Raw genomic sequence first — 20,489 nt, 5'->3', positions numbered from 1 at the left:
ACCCCTGTAACTTTTTTATTCTTGAAGATAAACCCGTAGTTCTTTAACCAAATTTGTATCATTCTGAAAGATTTATATGATGGTAAGCACACATTTTTATTATCACTGGCGGTAGAACCGGAAATGACGTCAACTTATTTTTTTTTAATGGAACACTAGGTATATTTTTTCATAAATGGAAACATTGATTTTTTCACTACAAAAAATCACAAGCAACCAATATTCTAAAATCAATAATAAAAAAGTTATTTAGTAAAATATCTCCAAAATTTTCCGTTTATTTCAAAATCTAGTTGCTTGAAAAACAATTAAATAATTGTTGCCATCACTAGATCTTTTAAAATGATACAAATTCGCTCAAAGAACTACAGATTTATCTTTAAAAATAAAAAATTTACAGGGGTTGTATCAAATAAAAGAAACACCGGGTATATTAATTAGCTTATAGAGGTGATCATCAAAATTAAAATAAAATTCTTAAAGCTAAATCTTATAATTTTTCGAAGCTGTATTTTTTCAACTGTTATTATGGGATATTTAATATGAAAGAATTTCAAATACTCGCTTATAAAAGATAACTAACAAAGGAACTCAAATTACACACAATTATTACATTCATATACCCAAAAAATGTAATTATTAATATGAATATATATACTTTATGGTCAGGGGAAGTTCTGTTGAAATAGACTTCGACCAATCTTTGGCAACTGGTATAGCTCACAAGTACAACCGTAGCCTACAACTCTACGGACAAAAAAAAGTTATCAGAATGAGTAATTCTGTGGCGACGATAATAATTTAAAAATACACAGCAGTGGAAGTTTGTATAGTGGCTACTAAGCAGATTTTCATTATTTATATAACACACGAATCTATTTGTTTTGTTGCTGAAGAACTGAAAAATATTAGGAGTATAATTTAGAATTTTTGTTTCGGATGTCAGTCAATTCTATATTTTATCAAAGTTCTGACGGCACGACGTGCAACGTAGGGTTGTTAAGAGAAAAAAAGTTGTTATCAAGTAAGTAAGAATTTTAATTATACTTGTCGACATCTTTTGGGTAAATATTACCCTAATTATATTTTGCTCATATGATTTATTTCAGGACAAAAACGTTCTTAATTTTGTAAGTAATTTATTAAGACAAGATAAGAACTGTGGTTTTTCTGACAAGTGCAAATAAGATTAGGAGTGCGTAAACGTGATTTCCTATGGAATTAAATTCAAAATTGTCACTAATATAGAAGGAAATAACTAGAAATAAAATAAGGCAACAAGACTTCTCTCTGTAGCTAACAAAAAATTGTAGTCCGAACAGAAATAAAATGAGGAAGATCTTCAGTAGCTAACCCTTCATAAGGATTGAGAAAAATTTGAAAACCGTATTAAAGGTATTGTTTAAGAGATAATAGGTATGATTTATCATTACCTACTGTCTCTTACGTAGCACCTGATTAAACCCTATACCATTGCAGATGAGGCAGATTCATCTGATAATGGTCATCTACAGGTATTTGATATGGGGAACTGTAACTTTTGCTGCCATTACACACGTACGTATGTATAACTTTTTTAAAACAAAAATATATCGACTTATTTAGGCCCAAAATTCTACTACAACCCCTCCACACCATAAAGTCTTCAGCGACTCGAAAACTTCAACACAGAGTCCAATTCTAAAGTTCAAATTTTTACCACTTGACCTTTTTAATAAAACGATTGGTTCTTCAACAAACTTCACAACCATCTTCCAGCAAGAAGTCTCCACAGCCAGGAACACTTCAGCACAACAATCTGTTGTTCCAGACACAGTTTTTGTTCCACCTTTACATTTCAATGAAAGATTTGATTTTCCAGAAATTCCAAATTTTGGGACTGTCAGACCTAATGTTTTAGGAAATGAGGTATTAAATTTTACTAAAGTAGGCAGGATCTTGAAAAACCATAAGGAAAAAGAAATCGCTGTCGCCGACGATATTACGAGACATTTTAAAGATTTGCCGCCACTTCATATACCCAGGTGGACTAATTTAGCAGAGCCAAATTTTCAAATTCCGAAGTATTCAGTTAATGTTAAAACGGAAAAATCTTCTTTCAAGACATTTAGGTATGTAATTTGAGAGTATTTTGATTCTTTACATAAAAACAAATATTTAGTGTAATTGGAGGAGGAGGAGGTTTTGCTGCTTTTGGAGGAGGTTATGCTGCTTATCGAAAGAAAAAATCTAGAAACAATGGTGATAATGAACCAGGAGAAGAGGGAATTGAACAAAACGATACAGTTTTGATGATAGAGACTAATGATGAAGGTAGGACGATTCTCTATATCAGAATTAAGAAAATATTATTTCTTTGAATAATTGTTTACATTTCATTTAATCTGTTTCGCTAATTTTGCCTAAGTTGATACATTACGTATGCTTCTACATTAACAAAATATTTTTGAGTAAAAAATAGTTTGACTTTGTAGACTTATAAATATTTTAACTTCTAGTATAATAGCAGTGTTTTCAGGTCAGCGATCGCATTCTTCTAATAGAAATGTGATAGATGTATAAAGAGATTCGGTTACAACTTATGTACACCTCCGTCTCTACATTTATGAGTGTTTGGAAATGGACATGACGTAAGAAAATGCAAGCGTGTTTAGTTTAGAATATTGTAGGTACACAAGTAATAAAAAAGCCATATTTACCTAAATTTTGTTTTTACTTCCCGAGCGTAGGCTAAGGAGATGTTTTGTCGACGTTTCATGATAAAACGCTAATCAAAATTTGTCTGATTATCCCCACTACCCATGGGATGACGTCATCTCCAAAATTTACAATAGTAATTTAACTTTTATAAAAATCAAAATTTTGTTAGAACATTTAGCGAATTATTAACTTTGAAAATGCAAAACGCTCTGAAATCTTGCAAACGTTTTAAGGTCATCCTACCTACTACTTGTTGTTTATTATAATGTTATAATATTTTTTAAAATTACTTATACAGGGTGGTTTAAAAAATTAGTGAATGACGATATCTATTTCATTGATTAAATCAAGAACAACTCTACCCATTTCTCCCATAATTGGAAGATCCTTTATCTCGTCTATGTTCGATAGTACCTGCAGTTATTCAAATTGACTTTCTTTATTATTTGTTATACCTACATTAAATTTTGTTTTGTACGTTAAATACTACCGTTTTAGTTAATCAATATTCAAAGAGTAGGTTTGTCTTTAAAATTATTTTAAACAAAGAAAAAAATGGATGTAAGTGCTGTCGCTTTTTGCTATGTTTAATATTTCAACAGAAGATCAAAACTATTGTTGCACCATTAACGTAAGCTTTAATAATAATGATATTTTCGGCAAATGCAAAATGCATGATAGCTTGGGAACAGATGCGTCACAGAATGAGTAATACTGCGGCAACGATAATAATTTTAAAAGATCGAACAATGCATAGTAAACAAGTTTTCAGCATTTCAGACAGTAACACGTCTACTAGTTTTGTTCTTGAACAACTGAAACGTGTCGTATTTCAGAATTGTTGTCCTTTATGTGTGCCAGGTGGACAAAAGATTAGGAAACTAATACGTGAAAACTTCTGTGGACAAGAGAAGCTGTACTAATGACAAATGTAAGTGTTTTGCCTTTTAATATTTCACTATTTTGATAACTACAAAATAATTTTATCACGGTTTTTGACTGTTCGATGAATGATAGAGGAGTATTACAACAAACATAGTGCCTAAGAAGGTTGTGATGAAATTAATTATTGTTAATCAACTCAGTCTAAAATGTTTTGTTTAGATAAATTGTTGCTATTGTTTGTTGTTCTTTTGAAATGTAAATTTAAACGCCGTGTTTGAGCATCAACAATAAAAAAATTAAAGTGTAGATACTAGCTACTGACCATTTGGTTTGCTCAAATTATTGTGCTGAAAATATTAAGAGATGTAAGTAACTTTTTAGAAAATAAAAAATTAAAACCATTTAGTCGGATGTTGTTACGGGACAGAAAAGAAAATCAGATTTTTTTTTACTTCTGAGTGTGGCTGTCGACCTCGTTTTAGTACTTTTTCAACAAAATTATTGAAATATGTTGATTAGTAAAAGTAAGTGAAAGTAATGTTTCTGGAAGCAAAATTTGACGATTCAGTGTTGCACTCTATCCTAATGTCGTCATCTGAATACACAGAAAATGATAACTCTTGTAAACAGGAAGGTACATCCGCTAACATTTGGAATGATAAAATCCTGTCCTCTAAATATGTTCCGCGGCAGCTGTTATTTTTCACCTTACCGCTTGTGTATTCGCTAACATAGTTGCATCAGTTTTTCGCAAGCTATCTCCTGTGATCTTTCCAAAGATATTTTTCTTACGACTTGGACATAACTTCGAACACTCTTGTAATTCAAAAAGTATATTCTTACGGTAGAACTCTGCGGTCGTAACGGCACATATTTTCGAATTGGATTCATCTTTCTCTTTTTTAACAATAATTGCGAAAATCGCTTCTTTTCAGCGGTGAGGAACCGTTACAACAACGACGGAATCTCTATCCTCTGCATAATCAACCAGAATATTTACTAATTTCTTCCTTCTTTCATCTACATCTTCTACACACCATTTATTTGGAGCTTCATCCAGAAATTATAACGATTTGTTTTTTTTTCCATTTTATCAAACTATTCTAACATGTGCCAAAAATTATCTGCGTTTAAGACGTGCAATAGGTTGCGCTAGGTGGAACGTTAAACTCTATTTCACCTGTTTCGCTTAAGAAAAATTAGGCCACTCGAGCAAGCTCTTGTGGCTAAACATTTCTTTCGCGACTTATTTGCCTTATAAAACACTTGTATAATAAATAGCTATTATATGTTGCTGTAACATAATGTCAGAGTATTATTTGCCAGTGAATTGTTGTCAGTACGATATTATGCTGAGGCGATGAAGAAGTTTCCTGAGTCTTCTCGAAAAAATCTAAGACGTTTGAATAATATATACTAATATATTATTCGGCCATGAAGTTGAATTGTAAGAAGAAATAAACAGTTCTCTATTATAATCTACACTTATTCTAAAGCTTTTATTATTTCCCTTGGACCCTAATTTGATGATATTAAAACAAAGTTTGGCGACTTTCCACTTAAATAATCCAGTATAGTGATTTCTATTCTCTTGTCATTACACCTACCTAGATACAGGCGAAATTCGCTTTTGCTGAACAATTTTAAGAATAATTTTCTTCATGATCAGTTATCTTGTATTTAAAAGATAAATCTTGTCTATCTTCTAATCTTAGAAATGCAGAAATTTGAAAGTATCGCATCAAGATTTAAAAAACAATTGATCGAAGATCGACAGAACTTCCCCCGCCCTTGAAATATAATCCGACAAATCCCCCAGTCTTAAAAAAATATAAAATTTGATTTTTCGATTTTCGTTTATGTGATATAACTTTTCCCAAGTAAAAACAAGCAGCATAAATAACACCCCCACAGCACCTGCGCGAAGAATTTGCGCTCTCAGTTGTGGACAATGTAATTTAGTTAAAGCAGGTAACCAACAGGAAAAAATATCCTCTCATCAATATTGCCAATCTTAAGTTTAAGTGTTTATGTTTATAAATCCAATGAATGTCACATAGAAATTAGTTTGGTTTGATTGAGTTTATCTCCTTAAAACAGAGGACTAAAATTATTAATTAAGCCACAATCCAACAAAATGTTCTGAATATTATAATTCTTATTTAATCATTATTAAATAAAGATTTGCGTATTCGCACATTTTCGCAAAATCGGGTGACTCGTTCTTATCTTAGCCGTAACCCCACGAACGATTATTTCCTCAGTTAGTGGTAAAATGTTACTATACTAAGTTAATTTTTTGCGAAAATTTGAACGTTTAGGAAAAAACTCAAAGCCGATTCGTACACCATAAGGATAGGAGTTTATTACTGTATAATATTTAAATCGTTTTAAAATAAAATTCTTTGAGATGTCGTCATTAAATTGTTGGTGGGGATGATTAGCCAAATTTTAGTTAGCGTTTAACCATCTAATAAAAATTGATACAGACACCAGACAGAGAGACAAACAGACGGCAGATCACTTTTTTCGAACTCTAAGGTTAATGAACCTTAAAAATTGGATGATACCTAAAAAGTTTCGAAACTTGTTGATGTGAATTTTGTTAAAATTAATTAAGAAATTGACTTGTTGAGAGTACACATTCTAATTTTGCTATTTGTTCTAAAGGTGTAAGAAATTGCCTCATAGAGTCGGACAGATGCATAATCAGACAGATACATCCGAGTATGTTCGTCTACCAGTATTTGATATGGGGGACCGCACTTTCTGTTGTTATCGCACAGGTATGAACTATATCTTACAACACGAATCTGTTGAGACATTCTACATTCTGCAGAGCCAAAGTTCCACCACATCTCCTTTGCATTACGAAGTCTCCACTGACGTGAAAGTTGTAACGCAGAATCCAGTTCTTCTAGATTTGTTTCCGCTCGACGTTTTCAATAAAACACTTGGTTTTCCGTCTAATTTAACAACCGCTTTGAGCCTTGGAGTCTCCAGAAGCAGAAAAAATAGAACACGCCATCGTGTTTATCCAAAGACGAAATTTTCACCGCCTTATGAGTTCAGTAAATCATTTACTTTCCCACCAGTCCCACAGTTCGATTTTGCTTCCATTAAACCAGTGTCATTTGAAAATATAGGAGACAATAGTACACACAAGAATAATTTCTACAGGACCTATCCGCAAGGGGAAAACGAGAAACCCATTAAAGACGGAATTATACAATTTCATAACGATTTGTCCCCGCTTGAAATTCAAAAATGGGCTAATCTGGGAGTAACAAATTTAAAAATTCCAAATCATTCAATAAATTTTGAAGAGCCAGTATTTCATGTTGGAAAATATGGGTAAGTATTATTGTGACTATATTTAGTCTTTTGCACAAAATACGACTTTTAGAAAATTAGGAGGAGGAGCAGCAGCTTTGGGTGTGCTTCTAGCAAGTGGTGCCGCTTGTTGTAGGAAAAAATCTAGAAACCTTCGTGATACTAGACCAGAAGAAGAAGAAGAAGAAGGATGTCAAAATGATACACTTATTTTGATCCCGGATAGTGATGAAACAGGTACGTTTTTTTAATAAGTAAGGAGGTAAATTACACATATATTAAAATATTGTTTCTTGTGGTATATATTATGGGTAATTGGTTTAAATAAAAAGAAAATGTTGATGTGTGCCTAAATTTAATATCGAGTGACAAAGAAACTCTTCTGTGGGTTTTTCGAGTTTTTTTTCTTTATTTTTGCTGCCTATAATAAGATGCTTACCAACATTTTTGCTAAGATTTATATTCATGTGAAATTCTAACAGTATTATTTTCAGATCGGGGATTACACTCTAATAATGGGAATATAATAGACGTTTAAATCCCCTGAGCTACTCGAGCCTGAACAAATTTGATGTCCATTTTTTCATTAGTCCTCTATAGTTGTTCAAGCGTCGGTTGAGACTCCTGCAGCTCTTTTATTATGGCAGGGCTGTGTATGAATTTGTATGTAGTGCATCCTTTATCAGACAAAAGTAAAAGTTAACCCCCTCCAAACTGTCGGCCTTTTTTATTTTTTATTGTAAACCGACTCAATTATTGAAATGTGTTTGTTGCCTTATGAATAATATGAATATGTATAAAAAAAATTGTTGGTAAAATTTTCTTCGCACCTGTCCCCTATGCGCAGTACCTGGTGTTCCACGGTAGGTTAGGCAGACCGTTCATTATTTACTCCTATATTCTATTGGAACTACCAGACAAAATTACAAAGTGCATCAAACACTTCATGAAACATGTGTCATGGGCTCTCCGAGTACTAGGAACTATTAAGTGTGTAATAATTCTCTGAATATATATACCTGAACACTGGATTAACATGGCTACTTCTAAACTTAAGATTACCGTTAAAAATTTATTCTAAGTTATTGCTTTTATTCCACCAAAGATTATCTGATGTACTCTAAATAAATCCTTTGTAAATTATTTGTACACTTGTAACATCTATTGAATTGCGTTTATTATACATATTATGTTGGCTGGTCCCAATTTTATATGACTGACTTGCCACAAACTGTTTATGTAATATAATAATTTAGTAAATAAATGTTATTATTATTAATTCGAAGTGAAAAATATAAATCTGTAAGTTTCTTTGACCTGTTATGGTTCTTGTTTTAGAATTTTCAGTTTAGACCCATATTTTTATAAAAAAAAAAAACGAGAAAAAATCTGATTTGAATCGGCTTGTGCTTCTTCAGACGCAGAAACTAATTTCTTTAGACCATTTTTTTCATCTTCTCATAGTGGCAACAATTTTTCGCCCAGTTGTTTCTACTTTTTGAAAAGCAATACTACGATAAACATAATTTGTCACAGAAAAGAATCATGAAATTAACGGACTTCAGAGGAGAGTGTCTCAGGAAGCTTTAAATTTTTCGCATTTTGTATTCTTAGCTGATGATGTTTTTTTTGTCCTTTTGATGCCAGTATCAGTGAATATTTTATAAATGATAATTGTTAGGTAAAAAGCTTGCTCAGTTTCATATTAATTATTTTTACTGTCACTTGAGGATAGTTATAATTTTTTGTGTATATAAACTTTCTGTAATGTATTGGAATTCTCGTCCATGTTACAAACACTCACACATTTTTTTGCATCATTGATTTTTCCTTAATTATCTGCTTTCCCTTGACTCTTTGTCAACTAATATCGAAGTAGTATTTTTATGAGCAAACCCAGTCAATTATTTCTGTCTACCTTCATAAACTACAAATGCTTTTCACATTTGTAGTTTTACTGTACATTTTAAAGCTTGATTTGTTACTAGAATGAGAAAAAATAGATCACGAAAACTTAACCAACCGCAAACGCCCGGTAAGACTCATTTAAATTGTATTCTATGTTTTTATTTCAAATCCTATTACAGAAACATTAATTCAAAAAAAATTTTTTTTGCAGACGATGTTCTCTCCTCTGTATGTTTCTTCGCAATGACAATGTACGAAAATAAGTTTTTGGTCATCATCCAAGTTCTTGTACTTGTTGTATCAATACTCATTATATTAATTAACACATACTATTTCATCAAAGAATTCAACATAAAATTTTTTAATCAGTACGTGTCAGTATACTTGGGTATGGCGTCGGTAAGTAGATAAATAATGTTTTATTGTTAAAACGATAAATTTACACTCTGCTACTATTGATTATAATTCATTAAGTTGTGGGATTCTTCAAAAATTCATCTATGGAGAAATTTATCATATTGTAAACTGACGATACGACATTTAAAATATGACACCAAACGGTTAGCTACTTAGCTAAATTTCGATCTGATAACTTATATAACACACATCTGAAAAACATAAAATCCTCGAATATTTCTTTGACGGCGTTCCCTTATTGTTAATGATACTATATTTTTACGATTTATTTTTAGACTCTAGTTATTTGTTCAGCTCTGCTGAGAAAAATGTCCGCTGTGGAACGTATTGCTACAGAATACAGAAAATATCTACCAGATTTGAAGAACGCTACAAAGAAAACAGCATACTCGATAGAGAAAGAAGCCAAATATATAACGATTTTCGTGAACGTTCATCTAGCATTAGTAGTAATAACTGGATTTGTTCTTATTCCCATTGGAAAAGAGAGACAGTTCCACTTCACAATCGCTTTCTTAGAGGATTACTGCAATTTACCTATGTTGGAAGTGTTTTACTACATCATATTTCCGGTGTCTGCTTTACAGTCCGTTCGCTTGTCACATGCACTGTTGTATTTTGTCTCACATATAAAATTTGGTATTTACGTGTTTCTTGATTTCATGAAAGACATGTGTTCAGATTATGACAACAAAGACGACAACGAATTACTCGAATTGAAAGAATACCAGCACGTAATTAAAGAGCTACTCGTGTCTACAGTTATCAGAGTCAACCATTTAAATAAGTAAAAAATAACTACTTATTTCTTACACTTTGGTTTACTGCATTTTTTGTTCTAGAATAACAAACAATGTATGTGATGTCTGTGCAGAGATGATACCAGCAATCGTTATTTCTGGATTTTTGATGGGACTAAGTGCAATGAGTTTCGCTTATCTTGTAAGTTACAAATGTTTCCGCAGTTCTGTGCTGCTTAGTTTTTTTTTAGGGTGGTATTCTGGGCTACTGGTGTTATTTTCAAAACTTCATGTGGTGTGTCTCCACGGTATCTGTCTTGCTACTGTATACACAATGTGGCCAAGAATTTGAAAATATGGTAATTTATTAAAGCTTGTTTAACACCAATTTTTACTACACAAACAAGAAAAATCTGGATCTTAAACTCATAATAGGAAAACGATTTTCCTTCTTTTCTTTATCCACGTTGCAATTGTTTTAAATATAGTATTGCATTAAAGGGCCGTTAGGATTTCTAATTACGTTCAGTGAAAATTTTTCAGACAGAAAAACTTTTTGACGTGCTTTGGGAAATTCGTTGGACCTCCTTTGATCGAAGCAACAGAAAAATATTTCTACTGACAATGGTGGCGCTTCAGGAGCCTAAGAAATTAAGTTTTACCGAAACTGTTTCCTGCAACTACGAACTTGGAGTGCAGGTAAACTGACACTGAAGTTAAGTTTACATTGCATTTCTATATTTCTTTCTAGGTTTCCAAAGTTCTCTACTCGTTTGCGGCCCTCATGGCTAAGCTAAGGATTTACCATGAAGATTAAAATAATAATTTTTACGTTCTAATACTGAAATTACATAGTAGTTATTTTTGTACCAATTCAGTAAAGTGATTCTTTATTGAACGAGTTAACGAGTTCGATAAATAAATTTACTTAATTTAGGTATGCCAAAAATGGCGCTTTGTCTTGTTCACTATTAGCTTTGCATTACAGTGGTATGTTGAAGAGTAACTTGTAAAATTTGCTTTTTCTACTTTGCGTCAATAATATTTTCATTATGAAACGCATATGCGTTTCACAATAGATAATGGCATTTCATTTTATTATAGCACGCAAAACAGTACCTTTTTCATTGATTTTATTGGCAATGTTATTATGCGGGCAGTCGAAAGATTGCCAGTGAACATTGTTAAGAATAAGTAGCCAAAATTTCATCTATTTGCTCCCTTCTGTGTTAAATGATCACGAAAATGTTGATTTTGTTATTAATCGCCTGTTAAAAATTCCTAATCGAAAATAATTTTTTTTAGAATATATTTTTATCATTTATTTACAATGCAAAGTAGAAAAAATAGAATATTACACTCTTTTCATATGGCGACTTGTGGCACTCATTCTATTGGGCTACTCCTCGCTGCGCTCGTCGTGGTCAAAACTCATTCCTGCCACAATAATCATTATTATATGAAATACGTATAATAATGTACTATTAGTTGCTGTGATGTAAACTGATGTTCTATTTAATTTAATAATAGCTATAATAATGTTCATTATGCACAAAAATTTTTACTACAGTTGCTACTTACCTAACAGAAATATATCAAATCATCCAAAAAATTGGTATTTTTGTTACTGCTGAAGCTGAGGACTTTTCACCTTAAAGCCCGTTTGACACGATGCAAAATTTACATGAAAATTTACGAGAAAATTTGTTGTAAAAAAAATTCAGCGTTGCATACAAGTGAAAAATGTAGCAAAATATTTTGTAAATTTTCGTGAAAATTATTTAGAACGTGTTCTAAATAAATATTGGGTAAATATATTGAGAAATCGACGCCCAGACAATTTGCGCAGACATGCGCATAGATGCGATACTCTCGTAGCGGCAGAACATGACCTTAAATGCAGAGGCCAGAGAACATAGAGAAGCGACATAGAGGCTGATTTTGCAAAACCACCCTTATTAACACTGGAGTCCTCAACTGCCAAAGGCAAGCGCCAAATTTAAATAGTCGACGCCCATAAAAACCTTGCTTCACTATAATTGTAATTCGTGTGACCTGAATGAAAGTCAAGGAAACAGTAAGCAGCTTGTAATATTCTGGTAAATTTAGTGTCAATTTGTTGGAAATAAAACGCGTCATTAAAAATATTATGACATTTCTTCTAGTTACTTTTATCCCTAGTTAGAAACAAACACTGCTACCAACATAAATTGAGGAGTCCACAACCGTCATTTAATTTAAACTATGACGCTTCTCTATGTTCTCTGCAGAGGCGGACTGTTTAGGTAGTTCCCGTGTAATTTCAGTGACAGTACGACGTAAGTTAAAAAAACCATGTCGTGGAGTTGGGAACAAGTACAGTGCCTAATTGAGGAATGGAGAAAACATCCCTGCCTGTTGTGAAATCTGTCCAGTACAAAAACAGGCACGCAAAAAAGGTGGCACTTGAGGCAATAACCAGTGCCTTAGCGGTTCAAAGACCTCGTGTTTCATTACAAGATGTGAAGGAAAAATTTCATGGCCTGAAAACGAATTTTTTCCTTCACCACAAAAACATTTACAATCCCTGCACAGTGGGATGGGAAATGATGAGGTTTGTAATTGATTACTTCTCAATGCCATCATTTCGTAATAAATAATCAATGCGTAGGTGTATCAACCATCTATATGGTATTACGAAGCAATGCAGTTTTTGCTTGATCATGCAGAGCCTCGGAGGGCAGTTGATACCTTGGAAGAGACTATACAGGCAAAATTAAATGAAGACGAGGAAAGTATTGTGGTGACCGAATTTAAATCAAAGTTTTCGCGCTGAAATTAATTAACAGCGGCGCGAAATCACATTTGAATAATTTGAATTTGAAAAAAAAAAAATTCAATCACAAAATGGAAATCGCTAAACATAGGCAACCAAGTATGCATGTCTGGTCTAATGCACGTAGCGCTTAGGCATTGATTAAATACATATAGATAGACCCATGCTATTGTTTGGAGCGAACAGGCCAACGGCCGGCGAACAGGAGATGGCGCACCAACAGTCGGCCGTCAAACGCCAGCGAAAAGCTTGGACACCAATCGCGCGCGTAGATAACCCAAATCACAGCAACAATACATTTAATAAAGCTACCACTCGACAGATGGGATTATTATAATGAATAAAAATAAATAATACAAACAAATTATTACTTGTTATTTTAAATATTTGTTAGTGCTAACATTATTATAAATACTCAAACTTTACAGTACGAGTGAGATTTTTCAGGACGAGGCGACCGTAGGGAGCCGAGTTTTTAATTTCGAAACGAGTACTGCGAAAAGAGTTGCCGGACGTTTGTCAACATATTTTTTTATTTGTTGATTCGTGCAAATCAGCATCAAAAATGTTTAAACACATAGTAACATTTTACAGGACTTGTCCTTTTTAGCTCAATTTTCCGGACTTGTCCGTTTTTTTTTATTTTACCGGACTCCTTCGAATCCAGTAAAACGTCAAATTTGACACAGTATGAAGTAAAATAAATGTAAATAACACATTGGAAATTTTTTCTACGCTTTCGTGTGCTCGCTTTTGTTCCTAATAATACAAAGGAAAATGCTTTTAAATGCATTTTTTTAAAACTTACTACATTATTTTAGAAAATTTATTAGACTAGAGACGGGCAGATATATACTAAACACAAAACTTATGCATTCATATATATCTTAAAAAACGGGTAACATATGCCGCATAAAGTCAAAAATAAGACATTTTCTTTCACATTTTATGAGGTAAATACAATTAAGTATATCGATAACTCGCTATTGAAAATGTATTGAAATATAATTTGTGTTAAAAAAAGATTTTTGTGGTTTTATGGTTTATTAACATAATTTACTTATTTGAAATTAAATATTTTTAATACATAGCACAAGTTCTTGATATTCTTTATTTTTATTCCAAGTAATAATTGTGTTTCCTTTAGTTTTAATCAAGAAAATTTTTCGGTTATTATCTAACATACTTTTGTACATTAAGAAACTCCATTCCACGTCGCAGGACGTTACAGGACAATATTTAAATAAACAAAGAAGTCGTTTTTAAGTGTTTTAAAATTCACTTTGATTTCCGGACTTTAGACTTTTTGGTGTTTCACTTCGGCACAAGAACTACTCATATCCCAAAGAAAACAAACAGTGGAATATAGCGTATTGTACCTATATTTCATAGTAAAAATGTCTAAATGTTTTTATGAAGAGACAGACTGTTCTAGGAAACTTTACTAAATCTTTTCATTTACGAGCTATTGAAAGACCGCCGGTCTCACTGATACTTATTACTTGGCTCCTACGAATGAAGCGAAAAATGCACAGATTAAAAATATAGTAAATGGGGTAGTATGTATGCATGATATGTCGTTAGACATTAAGTATTTTGCAAATAAAATTTATTTCATTGAAAACAGAAACATTAAAAAACATATCTGTACAAGTTTGGAATCGATATGGCCAGTTGTTTAGAATATGCAAATATGCTTTTGTTCGTATTTACAATTATTACGAAACAGGTTATCAAATAATCTATTTTCACATGGCGAGACTTTCAAGCGACCGAAGAGTTAAAAACCATAAATTTTCATTGAAGAAACAAACTCTTCCAAGAAAATTTACCAAATCTTTTAGTTTACGCACTATTGGACGAGCACTCCTTAAAACGGTCAGTATACCTAATCGCATTATTCCATTGATACCTACCTACCGAAAACGTTGCCAGATGAGCCTAACACAAATTTGCGGATATTTCTCGTCAACCAGATATTATTTCATTTAGAAGTTTCTGGTAAATAAATGGGATTATTATAATGAACACATAAAACAAATAAATTGTGAATATTATTTGTTGTTTTAATCCATTAGACGCTTATAGGCTTATAAGCATACTTTTCTTGAAAAATCGGTAATAAATTCAGTGAAACATCTTTGTGCCTTAATTCCTATTGGTAAACTGGGATTTTGAATAGTGGTCGCAGGAAAATTTTGTATGGTTTTATGGTTATAATTTTCTTATTTACAATGAATGTTTTTAATATATAATACAAGTTCTTGATATTATTTATTCTAATTACATTTAATAAACCATAAAACCACAAAAATCTTTTTTTAACACAAATTATATTTCAATAAATTTTCAGTAGCGAATTATCGATATACTTAATTGTATTTACATCATAAAATTTATTTATTTTACTTCATTCTATGTCAAGTTTGACGTTTTACTGGATCGAACGATTCCGGTAAAATCAAAAAAACGGACAAGTCCGATAAAATTGAGCCAAAAAGGACAAGTGTTCCATTTCCGGAAGCGGCCACTGACCCTTTTGGGTCTCTTTTGCTTTACCTGTTATTGTAAATACAAATGTAAATTTAGTACTTCTGTAACCGTCCTGTATTAAACATCGAAATCGAACGCTGTCTATTATCTCGCACGCAAGAAAACAAAGGTCCTTGGAGCAATATCAAAGTACCACATTGTCGTATCAACCAGATTACAAAAAACACTGGTAGGACGAGCCGAGTTGCACAAACATTGGTCCTTCGAGACGGATTGCACAAAACATTCGTCCATCGAGTCGGATTATACAAAACAATAAGTCCTGTAAAGTGTTATAAGTACTATGTGTTTAAACATATGATGCTGATTTGCACGAATAAACAAATTAAAACATTTACCAAAGAGCGGTTGCTAACGATGTCAGAAAAAGTGACTCGATTTGGATTTTTTCTCAAAATAATAATAATTTTATCGAATAAAAAAGTATGTTGACAGTATGAAATAAAATACATAACAACATACGTCCGGTAACTCTTTTTGCAGTACTCGTTTCGAAATTAAAGACTCGGCTACCTACTCCTCCTGAAACATACCACTCGTACTGTAAAATTTGAGCTACCGGACCGGACCGTATTTAGAATAACTTTAATTACCATTTATGTTTTCATCAACATTAACAAGTATTTAAAATAACAAGTAATAATTTGTTTGTATTGTTTATTCATTATAATAATTCCATTTATTCACCAGAAACTTTTAAACGAAATAAAATCTAATCGACTAGAAATAACGGCAAAGTTGTGTTAGGCTCATCTGGCAACGTTGTAAATTATATAAATGCTTATTATGAGATTTTTACACATTTTTTTCGTCACCCTCTGTCGAGTGGTAGCTTGATTAAATGTATTGTTGCTGTGATTTGGGTTATCTACGCGCGCGGTTGGTGTAAAAGGTTTTCGCCGGCGTTTGACGGCCGACTGTTGGTGCGCCATCTCTTGTTCGCCGGCCGTTGGCCTGTTCGCTCCAAACAATAGCATGGGTCTATCTATATGTATTTAATCAATGGCTTAGGGGTTAGTTTGCATGATCATTGAGTTCGATGGCAGCACGTAGCGCTAGGGTGATTTCAGTTAGAGGGTTGGTAGAGAGAAGCTGCATGGCGTAGAATGTGTCATTCATTATGAATGTGGCTGTGAGAGTGTAACAACGTGGTAAGCGCTAGGTTTAAATTAGTTGGTTTGGTAGTTAATAAAACGGGAGGAAGCCTTTGTTTAACGACAATCAAACGAATTTTTCATAATGATACAGTTGTCCCCAACACGCGCGGTAAATTCTTGCGGCCTTTTAATCGGAGAAATGCGAACTTCCGGTCCCCCGAAACACGTGCTGTAAATTTTGTTTCGTTTGTAAATTCACCAATCAAGCTAGTGTTTTTCTTAATAGTCAGCTAGTGCAAACACAATTTAACAATCAAGATTATTTAAATAAACCATTTGCTAGAAGATTTCATGAAATTCACTTAGTCAGGAAAAACACCTTGTGTTTAATTACGAATAGGTCTATATGCATCTACGTAAGTGTTACATTATAACACTTCTAAATTCTTTACACAAGATTGCTAATAGTTCATTTACGGCAGTTAAACAAGTTCATTATACTGCGAACTGGCGGGGGGGGGGGTTATGATATTTTCTCCCCTTAGGTGGTTATCATCGTTATTATGATTAATTCATCGGGGCATGCTTCACAACGCCAGATTGATTAATTAATCAAGGCATACCCCCCAACGCTACAGAAAATTTACATCACCGAGACGCTTTTTCCTCGCAACGATTTTGGGATTTACATTACCGAGACGCTTTTTCCTCGCAACGATTTTGAAATTTGCATCCCCCAGACGCTTTTCCCTCGGAGCGATGATTGGATATTTTTGTGTTTGTTTATTATGTGTTTTGTTGGGGTAACCAGTTCGTAGTATTTTAAACTCTCGAAGTAAATTGTTTTTTTTTTTGAAGTAACCAATCACTTAGATCATGATATAATTTGACATTATGTAAACTCTTTGTTTGAACCGTTGATAAAGTGTGGCAAATATTAATCTCCTGAAAATTTTGTTAACTCTGCAAATTTTCACATCATACTATATTTCTTTAATCTCACAATTTTAACCTCAGTAATTTTATTTATTGTATAATTTTAATTGAACGTAAATTTCATGTTCTACAGTTTTAACCTCGCATAATATTTCTGTACAAGTTTATTTCACACCAGATCTTCTGTTTCATAAATCCTTGCTAAGTTTTGTTTTGTAAATACTTTGTTGATGAATGTTTCTATCATATAAATTATTTGATGTCCAACTTTAATCCCACATAAGAATTAATTGTTGTTTAAAATTTCACAAGGTTGTATGGCGAATCTAAATGTTGTTTATTGCTCTTTGGAACTTTAACACTTGTTCAGTTATTGTTAACATCAGAGTTATAAGAGATTGAATATTTTAAAATGGAATTGAGGTTAAATGACACAGAAAACGTGGCAGAAGCGAGGTTCGGTTCCTAGTCGAGCTGGCGAGATTTATCGGGTCACCTGTACAGGTCCACATGTTTGGATAGATTCAGGGGCGGCCGCCGATGTTGTAAGTTTCTAGACTTCGTGCTAGCCTAGATCCCTTGCGGGTTGGACGACCGTAATGGCCTAGTTCCGCAGGGCACAGTTCGTAATGGAATATGCGTGTGGGGTAGGCTTTGCGATAGATAGAATCACCGTCGCGGGGGGAGAACAGTTCCAGACCGGTAGCCCAGACTCCGCTTATGCTACAATACCCCAGGGGTACTTTTGTTGTGCTCCTGTTAACTGCCGTAACTTAAAAGGGAAAAAGAGATCGGCTGCCACACGCCTGTAATAACTTGTGTATTTGCATCCAGTTACTTGATTCAGCTTTTGGTTTGTTTTATTAAATTTGTGATATTCAAATATTTGCAATGATCCCAAACAGATGTATAGAATTTCCGTTTGTTCGTTTTTCATATGTGTATGTCTGTCAATTCGCGAGTGTTTTTCTTTCATATATCTTAAGGTGTTTGAAATGTAATATGTCCCGGAATAAAACAAAAAGGGGGTTTTTGCTCTGAGGAGTAAATCTTTGCAGCGTCTTTCCTCCTGTGAGGGGGTGCCGTACTCCCCCCTCCAAAACAATTTTGTCTATTATTTCTCGCTCTCAACTCACATGCAGTAAATGCATTTGTATGAAAGAACGTCTTCTCGCCAGTTTTCAAAAACAAAAAAAAGAACACACAACGTAGGTTCCTATTTGTTAGACGATCACAGCCAAGGCCAAACTTTTAATTTTTGAATTTTTTGCGGGCCTTTCAAACTTTTCCAAGGTCAATTTAGAGGCGGGAAGTTTGGGTTATCACAGTATGTTCGACAGTCAAATTACAGTATGTAGAATTATCAGTGATAAATATGTTTTCTAATAATGTTCATATTTTAGGAAGGCAACCAGGATGCAATAAGTCAGTGTTCACCTGCATCTATTGTTGGCATACAAGGTGCCAACACTAGCTCTGTTTACGAAGTGCAAAAAGACGAACTTTTAAAGGCAGCAAGTGGGGCTATTCATGTGCTGTCAAATTCTGTCAAGGAAAGAACAGACAATAGGAACGAAAACACAAAATCGAAATATTTCTCTTTCATGACTTAGGTCGCGAATAAAATGGAGACAATGAGTGAACAAGTGGCTGATGAAGTGGAGGAAAAAATTATGGCCATTTTTTTTGAAGGCTGTCGGAAGTCAAAGGAATGTTTATAAATAAATAATAATTACATAAATACATAATAGATTTTTAATTCTTATTTTATTTTATTTGATAATTTACATATTACAGTTGTCCCCCTGTGTATTCTGCCATGGTCGAGCACCAACCCCATTAAAGAATTCCTAAAATATATTAATATGTTATGTACCTATCTAAAAGAGCATAGAAATTATTTGCAACCTCAATCCACATGTTTTCTGTATTTGGTGCCTAAAAAACAATACATGTTCACTAAATATTACATACATATATACACAAGTTCTTCCATTTACCATTAAATATTGTGTTTTTAGGTGCTTATATATTGCTTGATAAACCACAGGAATAAATCTAGATATCGTTGACTCATGTATTCGCGTTGAATACATCAGGGACCTAAATGTTTCTCCGGTTGCTAAAAATCGAAGAGTCACTTCTAACCTAAAAATGTATATTAAATAAAGTAATAACACACGCTCTTAATTATAAAAACGCAACATACTTGCCTTTTGCTGAAACGCAATCTCTCATTACAGTGTCTGTTTTTTTAATATCACTTTCAATGGTGTGTAATAACTAGACAGCGGATTTCTGTCGGGCCTGGCAAGGCCAAACTCGGTACGGCTCGTGCGGGATGGGAATTCAGTGTAGTTGCGGGATGCACTTCGTTTATTTTAGAATAGAATAACGGTGCTTCGTTGTACTTTGTTGTTAATTTCCGTTCTCATTTACTTAGCTGTTTTACGAATTAAGTTTTCGTTAATTGTATTTATGGAATAAGTGAAGATTAAAGGCACTGATCAGCACCCGCTACTGATACGCAGCGATGTACGCGTCCCCACCTATAATCGTGACGTAACCCGACAGAAATCCGCTCTCTAGTAATAAATAAGATTTCAAACAATGATTTGGGCAGGCGTAAAAAATTTTTATATGACATGGGATCTTCTACTAATAATTTCTGGTTTAACATATTTAAAATACCTCTTCCTTCTTCTTTTCTTTGCAACCACTGCCTACACCTGAGCGTCGGGTACGCCGCTTTTTTGTGTTTTCTTTTGTCACCATTGCGACAAGAGTGGTTAAAAGTACAATTGCAGAAGATACTTCAATATCGTCCATACTGTACGACCACACGACAATAAATACCCAACAAAAACACACTTGATTTACCTCTGTGCTCTCACAGCCCCTTTTAGAGGTTATGGGTTATAATGATTCTGTCACAGACAATCTGTCAAAACAATGTCACTTTTTTGGAAAAGTTTTTATTCGTACGCATGCGTACGAGGCAAATTTAAGTAAAATTTTAACTTAGGTGGCATACAAGAAAATCAAATTATTACAAATATTTTATAAAATTTTACATGATATTTTACAAGATTTTTAATGTGCAAT

General features: G+C 33.2%; 2 protein-coding genes across 5 annotated transcripts; both read left to right on the top strand.

Annotated features, from left to right (window-relative positions):
* The first annotated feature begins 801 nt into the window (after window positions 1-801).
* LOC135137401 (uncharacterized) lies at window positions 802-2,704 on the top strand. Of its 2 annotated transcripts, none has more exons than XM_064067032.1 (6): window positions 802-1,024; window positions 1,110-1,386; window positions 1,480-1,557; window positions 1,606-2,111; window positions 2,162-2,313; window positions 2,519-2,704. In XM_064067032.1, the coding sequence occupies exons 3-6, from the start codon at window positions 1,480-1,482 to the stop codon at window positions 2,560-2,562; spliced, it is 780 nt and encodes a 259-aa protein (XP_063923102.1). In that variant the 5' UTR covers window positions 802-1,024; window positions 1,110-1,386; the 3' UTR covers window positions 2,563-2,704. The 2 variants fall into 2 exon arrangements, with proteins under 2 accessions (XP_063923102.1, XP_063923101.1); XM_064067031.1 differs by having other exon boundaries at window positions 1,110-1,395.
* A 602-nt stretch (window positions 2,705-3,306) lies between these two features.
* Window positions 3,307-11,554, top strand: LOC135137479 (uncharacterized). Of its 3 annotated transcripts, XM_064067149.1 has the most exons (9): window positions 3,307-3,631; window positions 6,256-6,371; window positions 6,425-6,939; window positions 6,992-7,155; window positions 9,519-10,030; window positions 10,086-10,185; window positions 10,235-10,342; window positions 10,527-10,682; window positions 10,735-11,554. In XM_064067149.1, the coding sequence occupies exons 4-9, from the start codon at window positions 7,147-7,149 to the stop codon at window positions 10,798-10,800; spliced, it is 951 nt and encodes a 316-aa protein (XP_063923219.1). In that variant the 5' UTR covers window positions 3,307-3,631; window positions 6,256-6,371; window positions 6,425-6,939; window positions 6,992-7,146; the 3' UTR covers window positions 10,801-11,554. The 3 variants fall into 3 exon arrangements, with proteins under 3 accessions (XP_063923219.1, XP_063923220.1, XP_063923218.1); XM_064067148.1 differs by lacking the exons at window positions 3,307-3,631; window positions 6,256-6,371; window positions 6,425-6,939; window positions 6,992-7,155 and adding an exon at window positions 8,318-9,225; XM_064067150.1 differs by lacking the exons at window positions 9,519-10,030; window positions 10,086-10,185; window positions 10,235-10,342; window positions 10,527-10,682; window positions 10,735-11,554 and adding an exon at window positions 7,413-8,097 and having other exon boundaries at window positions 3,326-3,631.
* Window positions 11,555-20,489: the final 8,935 nt, after the last annotated feature.

Source organism: Zophobas morio, unplaced genomic scaffold (assembly GCF_036711695.1).
Source record: "Zophobas morio isolate AGI-343-1 ecotype UQ-CSIRO unplaced genomic scaffold, CSIRO_AGI_Zmor_V1 ptg000029l, whole genome shotgun sequence".
In the NCBI taxonomy this organism is placed as follows: domain Eukaryota; kingdom Metazoa; phylum Arthropoda; class Insecta; order Coleoptera; family Tenebrionidae; genus Zophobas; species Zophobas morio.
The sequence above is the reverse complement of the archived record's forward strand: the minus strand, read 5'-3'. Positions and strand labels throughout refer to the sequence as shown.

Coding starts and splice junctions, on each gene's coding strand:
- LOC135137401 (XM_064067032.1), top strand. CDS start 1,480: ATGAGGCAGATTCATCTGATAATGGTCATCTACAGGTATTTGATATGG. Junction 1,558..1,605: donor CTTTTGCTGCCATTACACAC/GTACGTATGTAT, acceptor CGACTTATTTAG/GCCCAAAATTCTACTACAAC. Junction 2,112..2,161: donor TCTTCTTTCAAGACATTTAG/GTATGTAATTTG, acceptor ACAAATATTTAG/TGTAATTGGAGGAGGAGGAG.
- LOC135137479 (XM_064067148.1), top strand. CDS start 8,908: ATGAGAAAAAATAGATCACGAAAACTTAACCAACCGCAAACGCCCGGT. Junction 10,031..10,085: donor AGAGTCAACCATTTAAATAA/GTAAAAAATAAC, acceptor TTTTTGTTCTAG/AATAACAAACAATGTATGTG. Junction 10,186..10,234: donor CAATGAGTTTCGCTTATCTT/GTAAGTTACAAA, acceptor GTTTTTTTTTAG/GGTGGTATTCTGGGCTACTG.